Source organism: Jaculus jaculus, chromosome 15 (assembly GCF_020740685.1).
Source record: "Jaculus jaculus isolate mJacJac1 chromosome 15, mJacJac1.mat.Y.cur, whole genome shotgun sequence".
Taxonomy (NCBI): Eukaryota; Metazoa; Chordata; class Mammalia; order Rodentia; family Dipodidae; genus Jaculus; species Jaculus jaculus.
The window spans coordinates 36906322-36920672 of record NC_059116.1 but is presented as its reverse complement, the minus strand read 5'-3'; the positions used below and the strand labels follow the sequence as shown (position 1 = coordinate 36920672).

General features: G+C 57.2%; 1 protein-coding gene across 21 annotated transcripts in view; it reads left to right on the top strand.

The window, feature by feature from the left end:
• The window catches only part of Ptprs (protein tyrosine phosphatase receptor type S), a 77709-nt gene that overhangs the window by 11497 nt on the left and 51861 nt on the right, over positions 1 to 14351 (top strand). For all 21 annotated transcript variants that reach the window (XM_045134676.1, XM_045134660.1, XM_004654981.2 and 18 more), the window contains one exon: positions 11800 to 11977. In XM_045134676.1, the coding sequence (XP_044990611.1) occupies positions 11887 to 11977 (91 nt within the window). In that variant the 5' untranslated portion in view covers positions 11800 to 11886. Of the gene's footprint in view, positions 1 to 11799; positions 11978 to 14351 lie in introns of those variants that run through there.

The window sequence follows — 14351 nt, the reverse complement described above, 5'->3', positions numbered from 1 at the left end:
CAGGGTGGCCTAGGCAAGGGTGGGACTAGGCGTAGGCAGGGACACTTCCGCTGCCATCTGGGGGCCAAGGCCAACCCAGCTGTGGCCACTGCCTCAGAACTGCTGCTTTCGGGCATCTGGGGGACTTAGGGGACACCGGTATGCGCAGGACGCCGCCAGGGACGCGCGCAGGGCCTGCGGGTTCACGGTCTCGCCAGAGAAGCCAGCAGAGGGGCTGTCAGGTGGGAGATGGAGGAAAGAAGGAAGTGGGTTCCAGAGTCAGGATGGAGCTTGTCATCGTCCTTGGGTTGTAGGATGTCCTCCCCCAAAGGTAGTTACTAAACAAAGCTTGAGCAGAGTGAACGTGTGGGGAAGCGTTCCAGCTCCAGCAAAGCCCCCCTCCCCCCGGGCAGGATGCCCATCGGGGAGCAGCAAGGAGGCCCATTTGCTTCAGCGCAGGGCACAGTGGGCAGGGCCTGGTGGCAGCGGGAGGACTCGGGCTCTGACCCTGGGGAAGTGGGAGCCCTGGGGAGCTGTGGCTCAGGTGAGCCATGAGGAGGAGACTAAGGTGGGCTTTTTTTTTTTTTTTTCTCAGCCTCAGTTTTCCCATCTGTACAATGCAGTTAAGAACACGGCTACAAGCCGGGCGTGGTGGCTCATGCCTTTAATCCCAGCACTCGGGAGGCAGAGGTAGAGGTTCGTCGTGAGTTCGGGGCCACCCTGAGACTCCTTTAGTGAATTCCAGGTCAGCCTGGGCTAGAGTGAGACCCTACCTCAAAAAACAAAACAACAACAACAAAAACCCACGGCTACAAAATGGGAGTGGTTATAGCAGCTCCTAGTGCTAAATGGAAGTACTTAGACCAGCACCCAGTGTGCACAGGGGTCGAGTGAGGTTTGCTGTACAGAGCAGGCCTCTGAAAAAGAGAGCTTGAGGCACTTTCCTAAGGCCACACAGTGGCAGAGGCTCAACCCTCTCCTCTCTGTGTTTGCCCAGGGCTGCCAGCTCTGGCTTCGGTGGCTTCCTTCCAGGCCCCCTGGCTCTGGCCGGGGGTGTAGCCTCCCCCCTCCCACATTCTGTTCCCTTGTTGCCCCCCCCCCATCTACCTTCCCTTCTGTCTAGTCCCTCACACTGTCCCCTGCTCTCGTGCTGATGAAGGGCAGGGAGAGAGGGAGTGAGTAAAATTATATACACATGAACATGGCAAAATTAGTTTAGGATCTGGGCCAAGAACCACTTGCGCTTGGCCAGGCATTGTGGGTAATTCGCCTTGATTACCATAAAAGCCCGAGCCGGGCTGACGGGCGGCCATGGGCCTTTGTTTGAGATCTTGATGAAAATATAATATCAGCCTGGCTGGGAGCTGGGGGCTCACCCATTCCTGTCTTCTTCCCCCAAAAGGACATTCCCAGGCATAGCCCTGTCCCCTGAGACCATGTCACAGAAACTGGTCTGGTCGTTTGATGCCCACTCTGGTCATGACGAGTGTGACCACACAGCCACCCAGCTCACCACCACGACTGGTGATGATGGGGTCCCAGGCTCTCACTTGGGAGACACACATGCTAACTGCAAGGTCCCCACTTCCCACCAGGCCACTCAGCAGAAGGGTCTGAGGTGGGTCATGGAGGTGGTGATAGCTTGGCCCCGGGTGCCCGGCTGCCTGGCTGCCTCCTCAGCTTCCCATGTCTGTTTTTCAATTTATGTACTTATTTGATATTTTGGTGTTTCGAGGTGCTGGGATTAAAGGCGTGTGCCACCACGCCCAGCCTATTTTGGTTATTTTTGATCCAGGTTCTCACTCTGCAGTTCATTCTGGCCTCCCCCTTGCCAGTGACCCTTCTGCCTCAGTTTCCCGAGTATTGGGATGACAGATGTGTCCTAGTAGAGCTCTCTTTAAAAATTACATTTTGGTTTGTTAGAATCTGACTGTGTAGCTAGGCTTGGTATTCATGGCAATTTTCCTGTCTCATCCTCCTGAGGGCTAGGGTGATAGGCATGTGCCACCATGACCAGCTGATAGGAAGCCTGTCCCGCTCCACTTCCCATTATGCCCACTTGCCTGTCTGCCCACAGTTAGGTGCCCGAGGCTTTGAGTCCTGGTGGGAGATGAATGTGAACCCCACCCAAGCCAGGAAGCCTGGGGAGGGTTTGAAATGTGGCCAGTGTAACTGGGGAATGCCATTTTGGACGCTATTTTACATAGAGATACCCTGTGAGCGACTCCCACCCCATAGGCTGCAATGGCTTTGTCTGCTAATCCCAGCACTCAAGAAACAAGAGGCAGGGGGATCGCTGTGAGCTCAAGTCCATCCTGAGCCGCAGAGTGAGTTCCAGGCAACCTGGACTGGAGTGAGACCCTCCTTAAACACATGTGAGAGGGGTCTTGAAGGGTTTTGTAACTCTCCGCCTTGCCTGGCCTCTTCCTGGCACTCACCCGAGGATGCTGTGAGAAGTGCTGTCTCTCACCCTTGTGTCACAAGAGCTGTCCCCTTGATGGGCAAGGAGGGCTCTGCTGTGTCACTTGGCAGGTGTGTCCCTGCTGGACGAGTTCCTAGAGGTGGACTTAGAGACACAGGGAATATGAAAACGGGATTTGGAAAGATCACAATCTTGTCTTTGGGGACTGCTGACATGGTGTCCTGTGCCACGTGGGAGGGGTCCTGCTTGATAAATGCCTTCCTCAGGAACGAGGGAGGGAGGGAGGGATGTGGAGAGTCTGCAGTTCTGGAGAGGTTGGGAAACATGGAGACAACCTAGGAGTCTGTCAGTAGAAGAGTCAGTAAGTAACTTGGTAGACACTTGCAATGGAATCTTGTACTGTAGGTGAAGAATCCAGTGTTGGGGGCGTGGTCAGAGGTAGAGTGACAGCCTAGAACCCACAGTGAGGGCTGGGGGCGTGGTTAGTGGTAGAGTGACAGCCTAGAACCCACAGTGAGGGCTGGGGGCATGGTCAGCAGTAGAGTGACCATCTAAAGCCCACAGTGTGGTCAGTGGTAGACTCCTGTGCAGCTCTGGATTACTTCAGGACTTGGGATCTTAAGGTACTACCCAGGGAGGGCATACCCCCACCTGAGTCACACAGCTGGTGTGGGGTGCTGAGGCCTGCCTCTCCTGGTCCTGTAGTGTTTCCCTTATGGGGTAGTAAATGTTCTTCCCTCTCACTGTGTTTTGTGCTCTAGGTTCCCTCCCTGCCCCCCAACACCCTTCCCTACCGTTGTCCTTCCCTTGGACGCAGACCTGCCCTTCTCCCTCCTGCATAGCTTGAGTCTGCAGGATGCTGGTCTTTCCAACAGGCCCAAGAACTCTGCCTGGGTCACCTGTGTCCCTAGCACCCATCCTGGAGCTTGGTGTACCACATGTGCTCTATAAGCTCTGATTCAGGGTGGGAAGTATCATTGTAGGACTGTGACAGTTGTCCTTTTCTGAAATTACTGATGTGGCATCAAGGACTCTCATAGCGCTTTTAATTCTCGTCCCACTCAGTCTCTGGACCTTCTGTTTGGTGCTCGGTGTGCTCACCTGCCCCAAGGCCTTTGCACAGGCGTCTAGCTCTGTAGCCGTTACTCTCTGCCCCCAGGTAGGGTTTCACTCTAGCCCAGGCTGACCTGGAATTAACTATGTAATCTCAATCAGGGTGACCTCGAACTCAGCGATCCTCCAACCTCTGCCTCCCAAATTCTGGGATTAAAGGCATATGCCACCACGCCCGGCTTGTAGCCATTACTTTCTGACTTTTGAAATGGGGTGTTTTGTGACCCTGTAGGGGGGTTAGGGTGACAGTGTCTGCGGTCACTTCCTCTAGCCCAGGCTGGACTAGGGGTTGAGATCTGCCTCAGTCTTCCCATACTGGACTGTCAAGCCTGTGCAGACAGTGTCTGAAGAGGTAATTAGAGCCATGAGGGCTGGTTAACGGTTAAGGTGCTTGCCTGTGAAGCATAAGGACCCCAGAACCCACATAAGCCAGATGCACAAGATGACACATGCACACAAGGTGACTCGCAGGTCTGGAGTGAGGCCCTGGTGTGCCCGTTCTGTCCCTGCCATAAATAATTTTTTTTGTAATTTTTTTATGAGAGAGAGACAGGAGGGAGGGAGGGAGGGAGAGAATTGGCATACCAGGGCCTCCAGCCACTGCAGTTGAATGCCAGACATGTGTGCCACCTCGTGCACATATGCACCCTTGCGCACTTGTGTCACCTTGTGCATCTGGCTTAAGAATTACCTGGAGAGTGGAACATAGGTCCTTAGGCTTTGCAGGCACGCACCTGTACTGCTAAACCGTCTCTCTAACCCCCCTAAATAAAATTTTTAAAAAATGAAAAAAAAGTAGAGCCATGAAAGAAATGAAATCCAGAGATGAATGACAAGGGAGCTGTTAGGCCCCAGGTATCTGCTGGATGTCCCTGAGGAGGTGAGTGTTAGAGGAGCCACTGCGTGGTAAAAAGAAAGTATCACAGAGGTGCAGAGGAATATACAGCCGCTGCAAAGGCCCTGAGACAGAAGACATGGTCTTCCATGCAGTAGGGCCTGGGGCAGGACGGAGCCTTGGTAGTGGAGGGGCGACCAGGAGGCCTACGTGGCGCAGCAGTGGGAGGAGGGAGGACGGTGGCTCTGACCTGGGGAAACGGGGAGATGAGAGCCGTGAAGGACTGCGGGAGGAAGGGGGAGGGCGTTGTGCAGACGAGATCAGTCCCATGGTGATGATCCAGGAGAACAGCGCTAGACTCAGGACCGGTGTGCTGGATGTCCCCAGAGGAGAGGACGGCAGGGCTGGCTTCGGGTGTCTGGGTTAGGGTTAGGTTAGCACCAGGACGTTGCGGTGGTGGCAGCAGCCCAAGCTCTGGCTTGGGCTGGGCTGGGCTGGGCTGGGAGCTGTGGGCATGGCAGTTCCTAGGCCAGTCAGCACATGCTGGTGCCCGGGGTCACGAATGCCAGGCGGGTGAGGAGCCGCCCTGCACTGTGCACAGCTGGGAGGCTGGGGGTGGAGTTCTGCCCAGGTGTGTCCTAGAGCTCCATGTAGAGAGGAAGGTTCCAGAGCCCAGGAATATCCCAGTGAGGTTACCTTGTCCATGGAAGTCACCTGCCCCAGACTCAGGCTACAGTGTCCTTGGGCATTGAGGGTGGGTGCAAGTGGAAATCAGTTACCTTGGGGATGAACACTGGCAGATGACCCCACATGGCCACCTCCAATGTCAGAAGAAAATACTATACATCTGTCATTCAGTACTCAGTAAAATGAGGCAGGAAGTATGTTGAAAGCTTGAGGCCAGTCTGCACTAGCCATGAACTGGACAGAATGATAGCATTTGCACCCAGAGAAGAAAGACTGGAAGGAAATAGGTGGCCCCAGGCCCTTTGCTGTTCTTCTTCCCATTAGACATTTGACCCTACTCCTTCTTGGTTTAAACTCAAATGTCACCCTTAATCTGAGGGGACCTCCCCCAGTCACCCCAGAACATTTCAGTTTTCATATTCTTTTCTTTGTGACATCTCTTACTGCTGCATTACATTGTGCAATGGGGTGTTTGCCCTGAGCAAAGGCTGGCTTTGTCCAGAACTCCCCTACTATATGTCCCCAGCTGCCCTGCTCACAGAGGGTGCTCAGTACATGTTGGTGGGAAAGAATGAATGAGCACCGATACAGGCTTAGCCCTGCCTCCCTCACCCCCCTATGAAGGATGGATTCTGGGTAATTTTTATTTTCTTCTTCTTGCTGATTTCCCCTAATTTTCTGCTGCACGCGACTGTTTTATAATTAGAAGAAAAGTTATTTAAAAAAAATTACACCCCAACGTCCCAGCTGCAGGAGCTGACGTGTTCCGGCCCGGTGTCCCTCTCCAAGGGCAGTGGTGTTCTGGGTGTGGACAGAGGACATAGTGAAGGGAGGTTCTGGGAGTTCCTGGGGCCAGTGTTCAAGGACACCCTGGAGTGCCATTGCCCACCTTCCACGTGGTCCAGACCCTGATGTCATTCATGGGTTCTTTTGTATTCTTTAAACCTACCCAAAATCCAGTGTCTCTGCCTCTCCCTAGACCAGCCCATCCCATATGCCTGGTGACCTGGGCTCCTGTGCTTGTCCCCACTCCCTGCCCAAGTTCTTCACATCACTATGAATGGATCCTGTCCCCTCCCTCCTCCCTCTCCACCCCTTGCTCCCTCTGCCCTAGCTGTACAGCCTCAATCCTGCCCCAGCGCCTTTGTACAAGCCATGCCCCCTGCCCCACCTCCCCCAGCTTCCATCCTATGGCAGCAGAACGCTGGCACTCCCTGTCACTGGTAGGTTCATAGAACCCAGGGCATTGTGAGGAGGGTGCTGAACAGGTGTTTGTGTACACTGACGGTGTGTGTCACCCTGTGGCTTTGGGGAGGACAGGTTGGGTGGGGGTGTGGAGCAAGGTCCTGGCCCTTCTTGTGAATGTTTGTTGAGAGAATGCGTTGTGGCTCTGTGCTGGGTGCTGAGTGCTGGGTTCTGGCCGGTGATAGACATTTAGCTGGCTCTGCCCTCTGCGGTCACAGTCTGGAGTTCAATGCAAATCCACAACCAGGCAGTCAGCATGAGGCCATCAGAACTTTGGCAGGGCCATTGGACTCCACAAATGGAATTGCCCTGCAAGGGGTCCCTGGTGCAGAATTCTCTTGGTTCAAACAAGGGTGGCAGTCGTTACTGCCCTACGATGCGGACCGGTCGTTTCTACTGAGATGAGAGTAAGGGGTCTAGAGAAGACAAGATCCGCCTGGGATGGTGACCCCGGTCTCAACCCTCTGGCCCGCCATGCAGGGAGGTGCTGAGGATCTGCTCTTCTCTGGGACCCCCAGCCCAGCATGTACTTGGCCTATGGCTGATGACCTTGTACCAGTTGCCTCTCTGTTCCTGCATGTTGGTGGCCAGAGCCATCTGGGCCCAGGATTGGGAGGAGCGCCGGGGTTTCCTCCCGCCGGACCTCCTTTCCCCTCGCTTCATCTGAAGCCCGTTTTGAAAGCCGCATTCCGCGCAGTAGAACCCGGAGATTGGCTGCAGCGGGGCTGGGCCGCTCTCCGCTCCCTCCCCGGGATCGGGTGACACGGGCTGGCCGGGAGGAGCCCATCTGCTTCCAATCTTCCTGCGCTCCCCACCCCTTCCTGGGGCAATGCTGGGAACCCCGGGGGGCCTCGGAGCGCCACACCTCCCCCTTCTGGGACGAGGGCCTGGGTGGGATGCGCAACCCACGTGTAAGGAGCCCTCGGTCGCCCGGCCAGGTCTCCAGCCCGCATCCCACCCTTATCTGTCACTATGGTCACGTTGGGAACGAAGGTGGAGGCTGGGTGGAGGGAACCAGCAGCGCCGCCCAGGGCTGCATCGGCCCCTTCTGAGGTTCCCAGTGCCTGCAGCGGGGGTCCCCCGCCTCACTTCCGGCCCGGGGCCCACGTCCTCAGTCTCACCCTCACCCCATCCTTTGGAGCCCGGGGACCTCTCCCGCAGCCCGCCCATCCCACTGTCAGCCACGCCTCTAGCTCCGCCCCAGCGTCCGGGGAGCTCCGCCCCGAGGAAGCCTTAGCGTCGCCCGCCCGCCCCGCGGGAGCCCCGCCCGCCCCGCTGGCCCCGCCCACGGAGCGGCCTCCGCGCCGCGCTGCTGCCTGAGGGGCGCGGACGGAGGGCGAGGGCGAGGGCGAGGAGGGCGCCACGACCGGACCTCGGAGCCGCGGTGAGTGCGCCCCGTCCACTCGCGTCCCGGCCGGCGTCCGATCTGGGCTTCGCCCCCTCCTCGCCGCAGAACCGGGATTCTCCCCCCTGCCCGCACTTGGGACCCGGCCAGACCGTTATCCCGGCGCTCCTCCCCCTCTCTTTCCCCTCCCCCTCCCTTCCCCCTCCCCCTTCTCCTCTCCTCCCCCCCTCCCGGGCGGAGCTGCGCGCGCGGGGGAGGGGCGCCTGCCTGCCCGAGCCCGCATTCCAGAAACTTTTTCTCCGTCCTGGTCGGGCCGGGCTCTGGTCACCCGGATGGATCCCACACCTGTCCGGCTTCCTGTCGTCACGGGCCAGGACCTGGACTTGGTGACCCCCAGGGCCTCCTGCCCACCCTGCTGCCCGTCTCCACGTGCACACGCCGAGCGCCTACTGCGTGCAGAGGCCTCACTGGACACCCCTGACTCTATCAGGATACTCCTGTATCGTCCAGGCCGCCGAGTTTCCTAGGACCCTCTACAATTGGGAAGAAGTTGCATCCTGCACAAAGCCCACCTTGGTCTCTCTAGAGTTGCAGCCTCAGTTTCCCTTATCCTCTTTAGGACAGAGAAGTGACATGGATAAAATGTCCAGTGAGGGCTAGGCACTGGGTTCATCGAAGTACACATGGAGGTGTTAGGACCCAGGTTGGGTTGTTCATTGAGGCCTGGGCATGCATGCAGGTGGTTATGGAAAGCAAGGAGGATGTGCTGGGTGGTGGCATCAGTACACAAAACTCCCGAGAGCCAGCAGGGCAGCAAGTAGGGACAGTACAGGGGCAGAAGAGAGAGGCTGGGGTGGGAAACAGGTCAGTGCACAGAGAGGGTTAGAGAGCGGGGAGTAGGGCAAATCTGTGCCTAGCAGAGGTGAGCATCTTGGGGCTTGAAGGATGGTTCTGGGACCAACTGGGAGACAGGCTGCCTGGTGGGGATGGCAGCACCATGGGAAAAGATGGCAGCAGGGGCCAAACAGGAGGCACCCAGCCAGACCTTGGCTTCCCAGAAACCAGCACAGGGCCTAGCTGGCCACCAGCTCCTACCTGCTCCTTCCTGTGTGTTTCTGGGGACAGCATCCCCCAGTAGGAATCACAGTGGCACATGACCAGTTTCTCTCTATGGGACCTGGCCTGGCTTTCTACCCCACCCATTATTCCTGGCCTTGGGGTCCCCTGGGGACAATGCCCTAAGACTTTTACCATCCTACTGTGAATCAAGTCAGTTAAAGCTGGTTCTAGGAAGGGGTGGTGCCCACCTGAGTCTACTTCCAAGTGGGTAGACCCAGAGGACCCCAGTGAAGGGTGCTTGGGAAGGTGGTTCAGGCCCTGGGCTTTCTTGGATGACAAACCAGGATCCAGGAAAGCACCCCCCACTCCTGAGGGCTTTGAGTCTATGAAAAGAGGGCTCCTGGTGATGGGAACTTTCGGTGGATGAGGGTGTGAAAGTGAGTTTGCTCTGCTAACGGGTCTTTTCTCTGTCCTCTGCCTATGCCACCAGCAGGTGGGGGACCTAGCAGGGAAGTCCTCAGACAATGGCCACATCCAGAGCCAGGAAGGCTCCTTAGGCATCCCTGGCGAGGAAGAGAGCCCGCCTTGTGTGGGTGACAGTCTGTGTACCCCCAGTACTGAGTTAGAATCACCCTTTTATATTTCCTGACCATGTGGGCACGCAGAGCCAGCTCTAGGACCATGTGACCCGTAGCATGGCACCACACATCCCTGTGAATGTAGCGTGGGAGCCCCAGTGGCAGCTGTGCCTACCCAAGAGTGCATCCCAGCTGGGGACTTTGGAGAGCCCTAGTTCCTTCCTAAGCCTCAGGTTTCCCTCTGTAGAGCAAGTGGGGCTCCATCTCTGACCTGTTCCATCCTGAGCAGAGAATGCTCCTGGCTTATGGCCAGGTCTGGTGACTGGTACCCTCCTGATCCCTCATACCCTGCTCAGCTGTTTTTACCACAGACTGTTATGGCCTAACCCCCGCCTTCATGGGCAGCTACTTCTTCAGTGGCCCTGTCAACCCAGGGAGGTTGCTGCCCCTGCCTCAGTCCTCCTGCGGATTAATATTAGTGGCATTAAGTTCAGTCGTATGTACAAAGACTGGGGCAGAGAACACAGCCTGTGCAAAGGCCCTGGGGCAGGATTGAGTCTGGGTGATGGAGGAGCAGAGTAAAGCCCAGGTGTCTGCAGGGAGGGAGGAGATATGGCAGGGCGGGCAGGACCTGGTGGCTTCAGGGAGGACTTGGGCTTTGAACCCAGTGAGGGCTGTGGGTGGAGGAGGAAGGGCATGGACTTGGGGCTTTATGGCACCTTCTGGCTGGAGGGACGATCAGACCGTGTGGGGTGAGGGCTGGATCTGGGAGACCAGGGCTCAAGTGGGGGCAGTGACGGGCTGGGTAAGAAGCAGATAGATTCAAGCCGATGACCTCTGCCAGGGGTCTCAGTGGGATGCAGCATCAGAGGCCCCGAAGGTGGTCTTTGCACCCAGTCCTCAGACACTCCCATCACCCCACTCCACTGCAGGGGACCTACTGCTCCACAGAGCCAAGCTCAGTCAGGCTTGGACCCCAGAGCTGGAGCAGCCGGAATACCAGCCACCCACTTTAGAAGGCACTGGGCCTGGGGACCTGTCCCCACTTGGGACAGAATCCAGGTGACCCTTACCCAAACTTCCAGGGCTGTGGGCTGGCTTACTGCCTCAGTTTCCCCAGAAGGTCTCAGAAGACCTATCTAGTGTCCTGGGCCTGACCCATCTAGTCCCAGATATAGCCATGCAGATGTTCCTCTGTGGGTGTGGTGGCCACTGTGGTCACTCTGTTCCCTCACCAGACTGCCCCTTTCTGCTCTTAGAGGACACAGGGTGGGTCCCAGGGAAAAAGCTGTGCTTTGGGCTCCTTGTTTCTGTCTTCCTGGTCCCCAGTGCTTGCATGTGGTCTGACGACATGATGGTGCAGTTGGTGGCCTGGCTCTGTCTCCATTGTGTGCAGACAAGGGTGTTGCTTTGCACATTCATCCGTGTTGGGCCAGCCTGACTGTGTGGCACCCCATCCCAAGGTGTGCCCTAAGCCACGCGTGGCCTGTGCATGCACACAGCCCACCTGACTGTGACCCCATGCGCATGTCTAATGGCCGTGGCCTTGCTGTGCTGTCCTTCACACTTGCCTTGTAGTGAGTGACTCCAGCTGTGAACCTGTCTGACTTGGTCGGTATTCATGGTTTTCTATGTGGCTGGGCTCGTGGTCTCCTTAGTCCATGGGAGGAAGTGAGGGTGTCTCCATTTCCATGGCCTGTGACTGTGTACTGCCCTCCCCCATCTATCTGTGGTCTGACTGTGTGTGTATTGAACTCGGGCCCTCCCTCACTGTACTCTTGTCTTTTCTGCCCAGCACCCTGGGCTGTGGCCCAGCCATCATGGCCCAGCCCTCCCCTGGAGCCACCCAGGCCTGGGTGAGGTGACCACAGCTGGGTATTTTGGGATCCAGAATCACAGAGTCACCTCATTGGTCATTATCTGCCTCTCTAGTCCTTGTGGCCACAGCTTGGGCCTGCCCAGGGTGTGGCGGAAGCTGGTGTGGGATGGACAGGGTCGCAAGGGCCTTCTGATGCCTCCCCCAGCCCTTCTGCTCTGGCATCGGCTGGAGTGGACGCCAGGGCCCGGGATCGAGGGTGGTCCTGAGTTCTAGGTATGCCTGCGGTACATTCTGCCTGGAAGCTTGGGTTCTTCTGGGAGACGCGGAGACTGAATGACAGGGTAAAGTGCTGTAGAGTGGCTGGGTCCTTTCTGGGGGGTACAGTGGGGTGACAGCTGAGAGGAGACACACACCTGAGCATGGGGTGCACCTGCAAAGTCTCATGGAGTGGCATGGGCATGACTCCCCAGGGTGACAGGAGCCACGGCAGGTGTTAACCCAGGGCAGGGCAGCTGGTGTTGCGTGTGGAGAACTCTGCATGAAGCAGAGGTGGGAACACAGCTGGGGTAGGCTCACTCTGCTTGTGGCACTCACCATCCACGGGACGTGACTTCCCTCTTTGCCCGTGACCATCTTCTCCCCTCGCACCCCCACACCGCCTCCAGGAAGGTTCCTCCCCACAGGCCCTCCTCACATTGCCTGCCCTTCTCTCCACAGACGCTGCCCCTCCTGACACTCTGATTGATACTTCTCAGTGAGGGACGGGGGACCGTCCCCCTGCCAGGGCGGAGGGTGCCACCAAGTATGGCGCCCGCCTGGGGTCCTGGTGTGACATCAGTGGTGGGTCCTGTGGGTCTCTTCCTGGTGCTACTGGCCGGGGGCTGCACGGCAGAAGGTAAGAGGCCAGATGGGGTGGCTGCATGTGTTCACATTTTGGGGTGCATGGCCCCTACCCCAGAACTTACAACCAAACAGAAGTTCTGTGCCCTGTGTACCAAGCAATATGCACTGGACCCCAAGAGACTCCCAGCTAAATAGTAGTGCTGTTCCAAAGGCAACAACAGCAGGGGCAATTCCTGATTCAAGATGGGCCCTCCCAGGAGGAGCAGGGCAAGAGGGTGCCGGGGTTGAGGTCTTATGGCTGGGTAGGTGTTCAGTATTCATAAACAGTACCTGGTATCATGTGAAGACTGACAAGACCACATGATGGCCTCTTAGGATGAACAGTGTTGGGTTCACTTTGGCCCAGTGTCAGACTGACATCCTGGGGTGGGGGGCTGCGCCTGTGCAGGTACAGAGGGTGGGTGGGGCTGTGGCAAGAAGGTGGGCTTGGGTCTGCTGCTCACCCACTGTGACCGCTGATCAGTGACTCAGCTTTCCCCCTGCCTTACCAGCCTGATCAGCTGACTGGAGATGTGGCACTGTCCCATACTAATGTCCCTGTGATGAGGCACATGATAGGTCCAGCCTGGCACACAGTGGGCCTGCAGCAGTCAGCGAGCCTAATGGTAACAGTGCTGGAGATGCCCATGCCCATCTCAGCCACTTGGGATTTTTCTCCTTTTCATGTTGTTTTTTAGTAAATGTGTCCAACTTCCAGATTAGCCACCTTAGCTCAGCAAGGCAAATGCTGTCATCATCCCCATTCTAAGGCTGGGGAAACTGAGGCACAGTATGGTTTAAGTCACACCCAGGAATTGGCTGTCCTGAGATTTCAACCCTACAAGTGAGACTAGCAGCTTGTGCAAAGGCCCTGGGGCAGGATGAGCAAGGAGTCCTCTGTGTGTGCAGCACAGGGAGGAGGGAGGACCTAGGCTCTGACCCCCGGGAGGTGGGAGATGTGGGGGGCTGTGGGTGGACGAGGGGGTATGGACCCTGTGGTCATGGCACCTTCTGGCTACTGTGTGGAAGACAAATTTGGGTGCCTTGTGTGGGAGCCCAAAACCAGACAGGAGGTCTAGGTGGCTGGTGAAGAGGAGGCCTGGCCGAAATGTGAGCCCCTGGTCTCCATTCAACTGCCCTGTGGATCTCCCACGTCTGTGGTACTGCAGGGCATGGGAGGGGCACGGGCTCCCCCTGGTCCCTGTTTAGCAGCAGCTGGGCCTGAGCAGAGGTACCTGGGTCCCTGAGAACATGCAGGTGGGCACCATTGGCGCTGAAGGGTTGTGGCCAGGCAGCTAGCATGTTTACCAGGCCAAATTGTGTGATGTCCGCTGCAGAAAACAACACTGGGGCCAGGGAGCCTTCCCAGGATTCTGTGGGGCTGGCCCGGGGTGAGGGGGTTGGGGTGGGTGGAACACCAACTCTGGCACTAGAAACTTTCTGTAGAATTTGAAATGGGAAAACAGAAACAAGGCCAACCAGGCCGCGGGGGTTGGGGGTGGGCTCCGGATTTCTTCCCGCTCTTCTTCTAAGAGCTGGGGTAGCCCTGCTGCCAAGCCCTCTTGATCTAACACAAGCTGTCTGCAAGACCTGAAAGAATCTTAACTCCACCCGCAGGGGAATAGGCGCAGTGCTGGAGGGTCTGAGTCTCCCGGAGCTGGGCCTGGCTCTCACAGGCTCCAAGGTGGTTGTCTTGTCTCAGCCCCTTTGAAAACAGAGGGGCCCATGTGTGCCAGGCTGAGAGTCCAGGAATCTGCTGTGGGTGGGAAGCTCTGCAGGGCTGGCTCAGGCATTAGAGCCACCAGGGACAGACTAAGGAAGATGTCTGGTTAGCATGGAGGGCTTTGGGCTTAGGGACAAGCGGGCAGGACCCTGCATTGGTGGGGTCATCAAACCCAGAGGAGAGGAGTGAGTATGCCGGGGGGTGGCCTGCTGAAGGATATGGGGGCTGTAGTAGGGGTCTGAAGGGGCCCCTGAGGGTATTGCTGGCCAAGCTGCTGTTGGAGCAAGAAGGATGTCGGGGGAGGGTTCAGCCCAGATAATGACCTGGTCCTGCTCCATGTTGCTTAGGATTGGAGGGTGTGAGGGGCGTGCTCTTCTCTTGAGGCTCCCCGCCAAGCTGCTTCTCCCAAAAGCTCCAGAGTGGACCGTGACCCAGCCACAGTGGCTTTTCCCCATGTCCTTTGGCTGAGGACATGTGACCATTCCTGTGGGCAGCAGCAGGAGGAGGGGCCCAGGGACTGAAATGGAGCCAGACATCTGCCTTCGTTGGTTTCAGGATGTGGATGTGATGTGGGCTTGGAGACACCCAGGTTCAAATCTTGGGCCTGTCATTTCTGAGTTGTCTGAGGAACTGTGTGAGGTGCAGGTTCAGAGGGACTCTTATG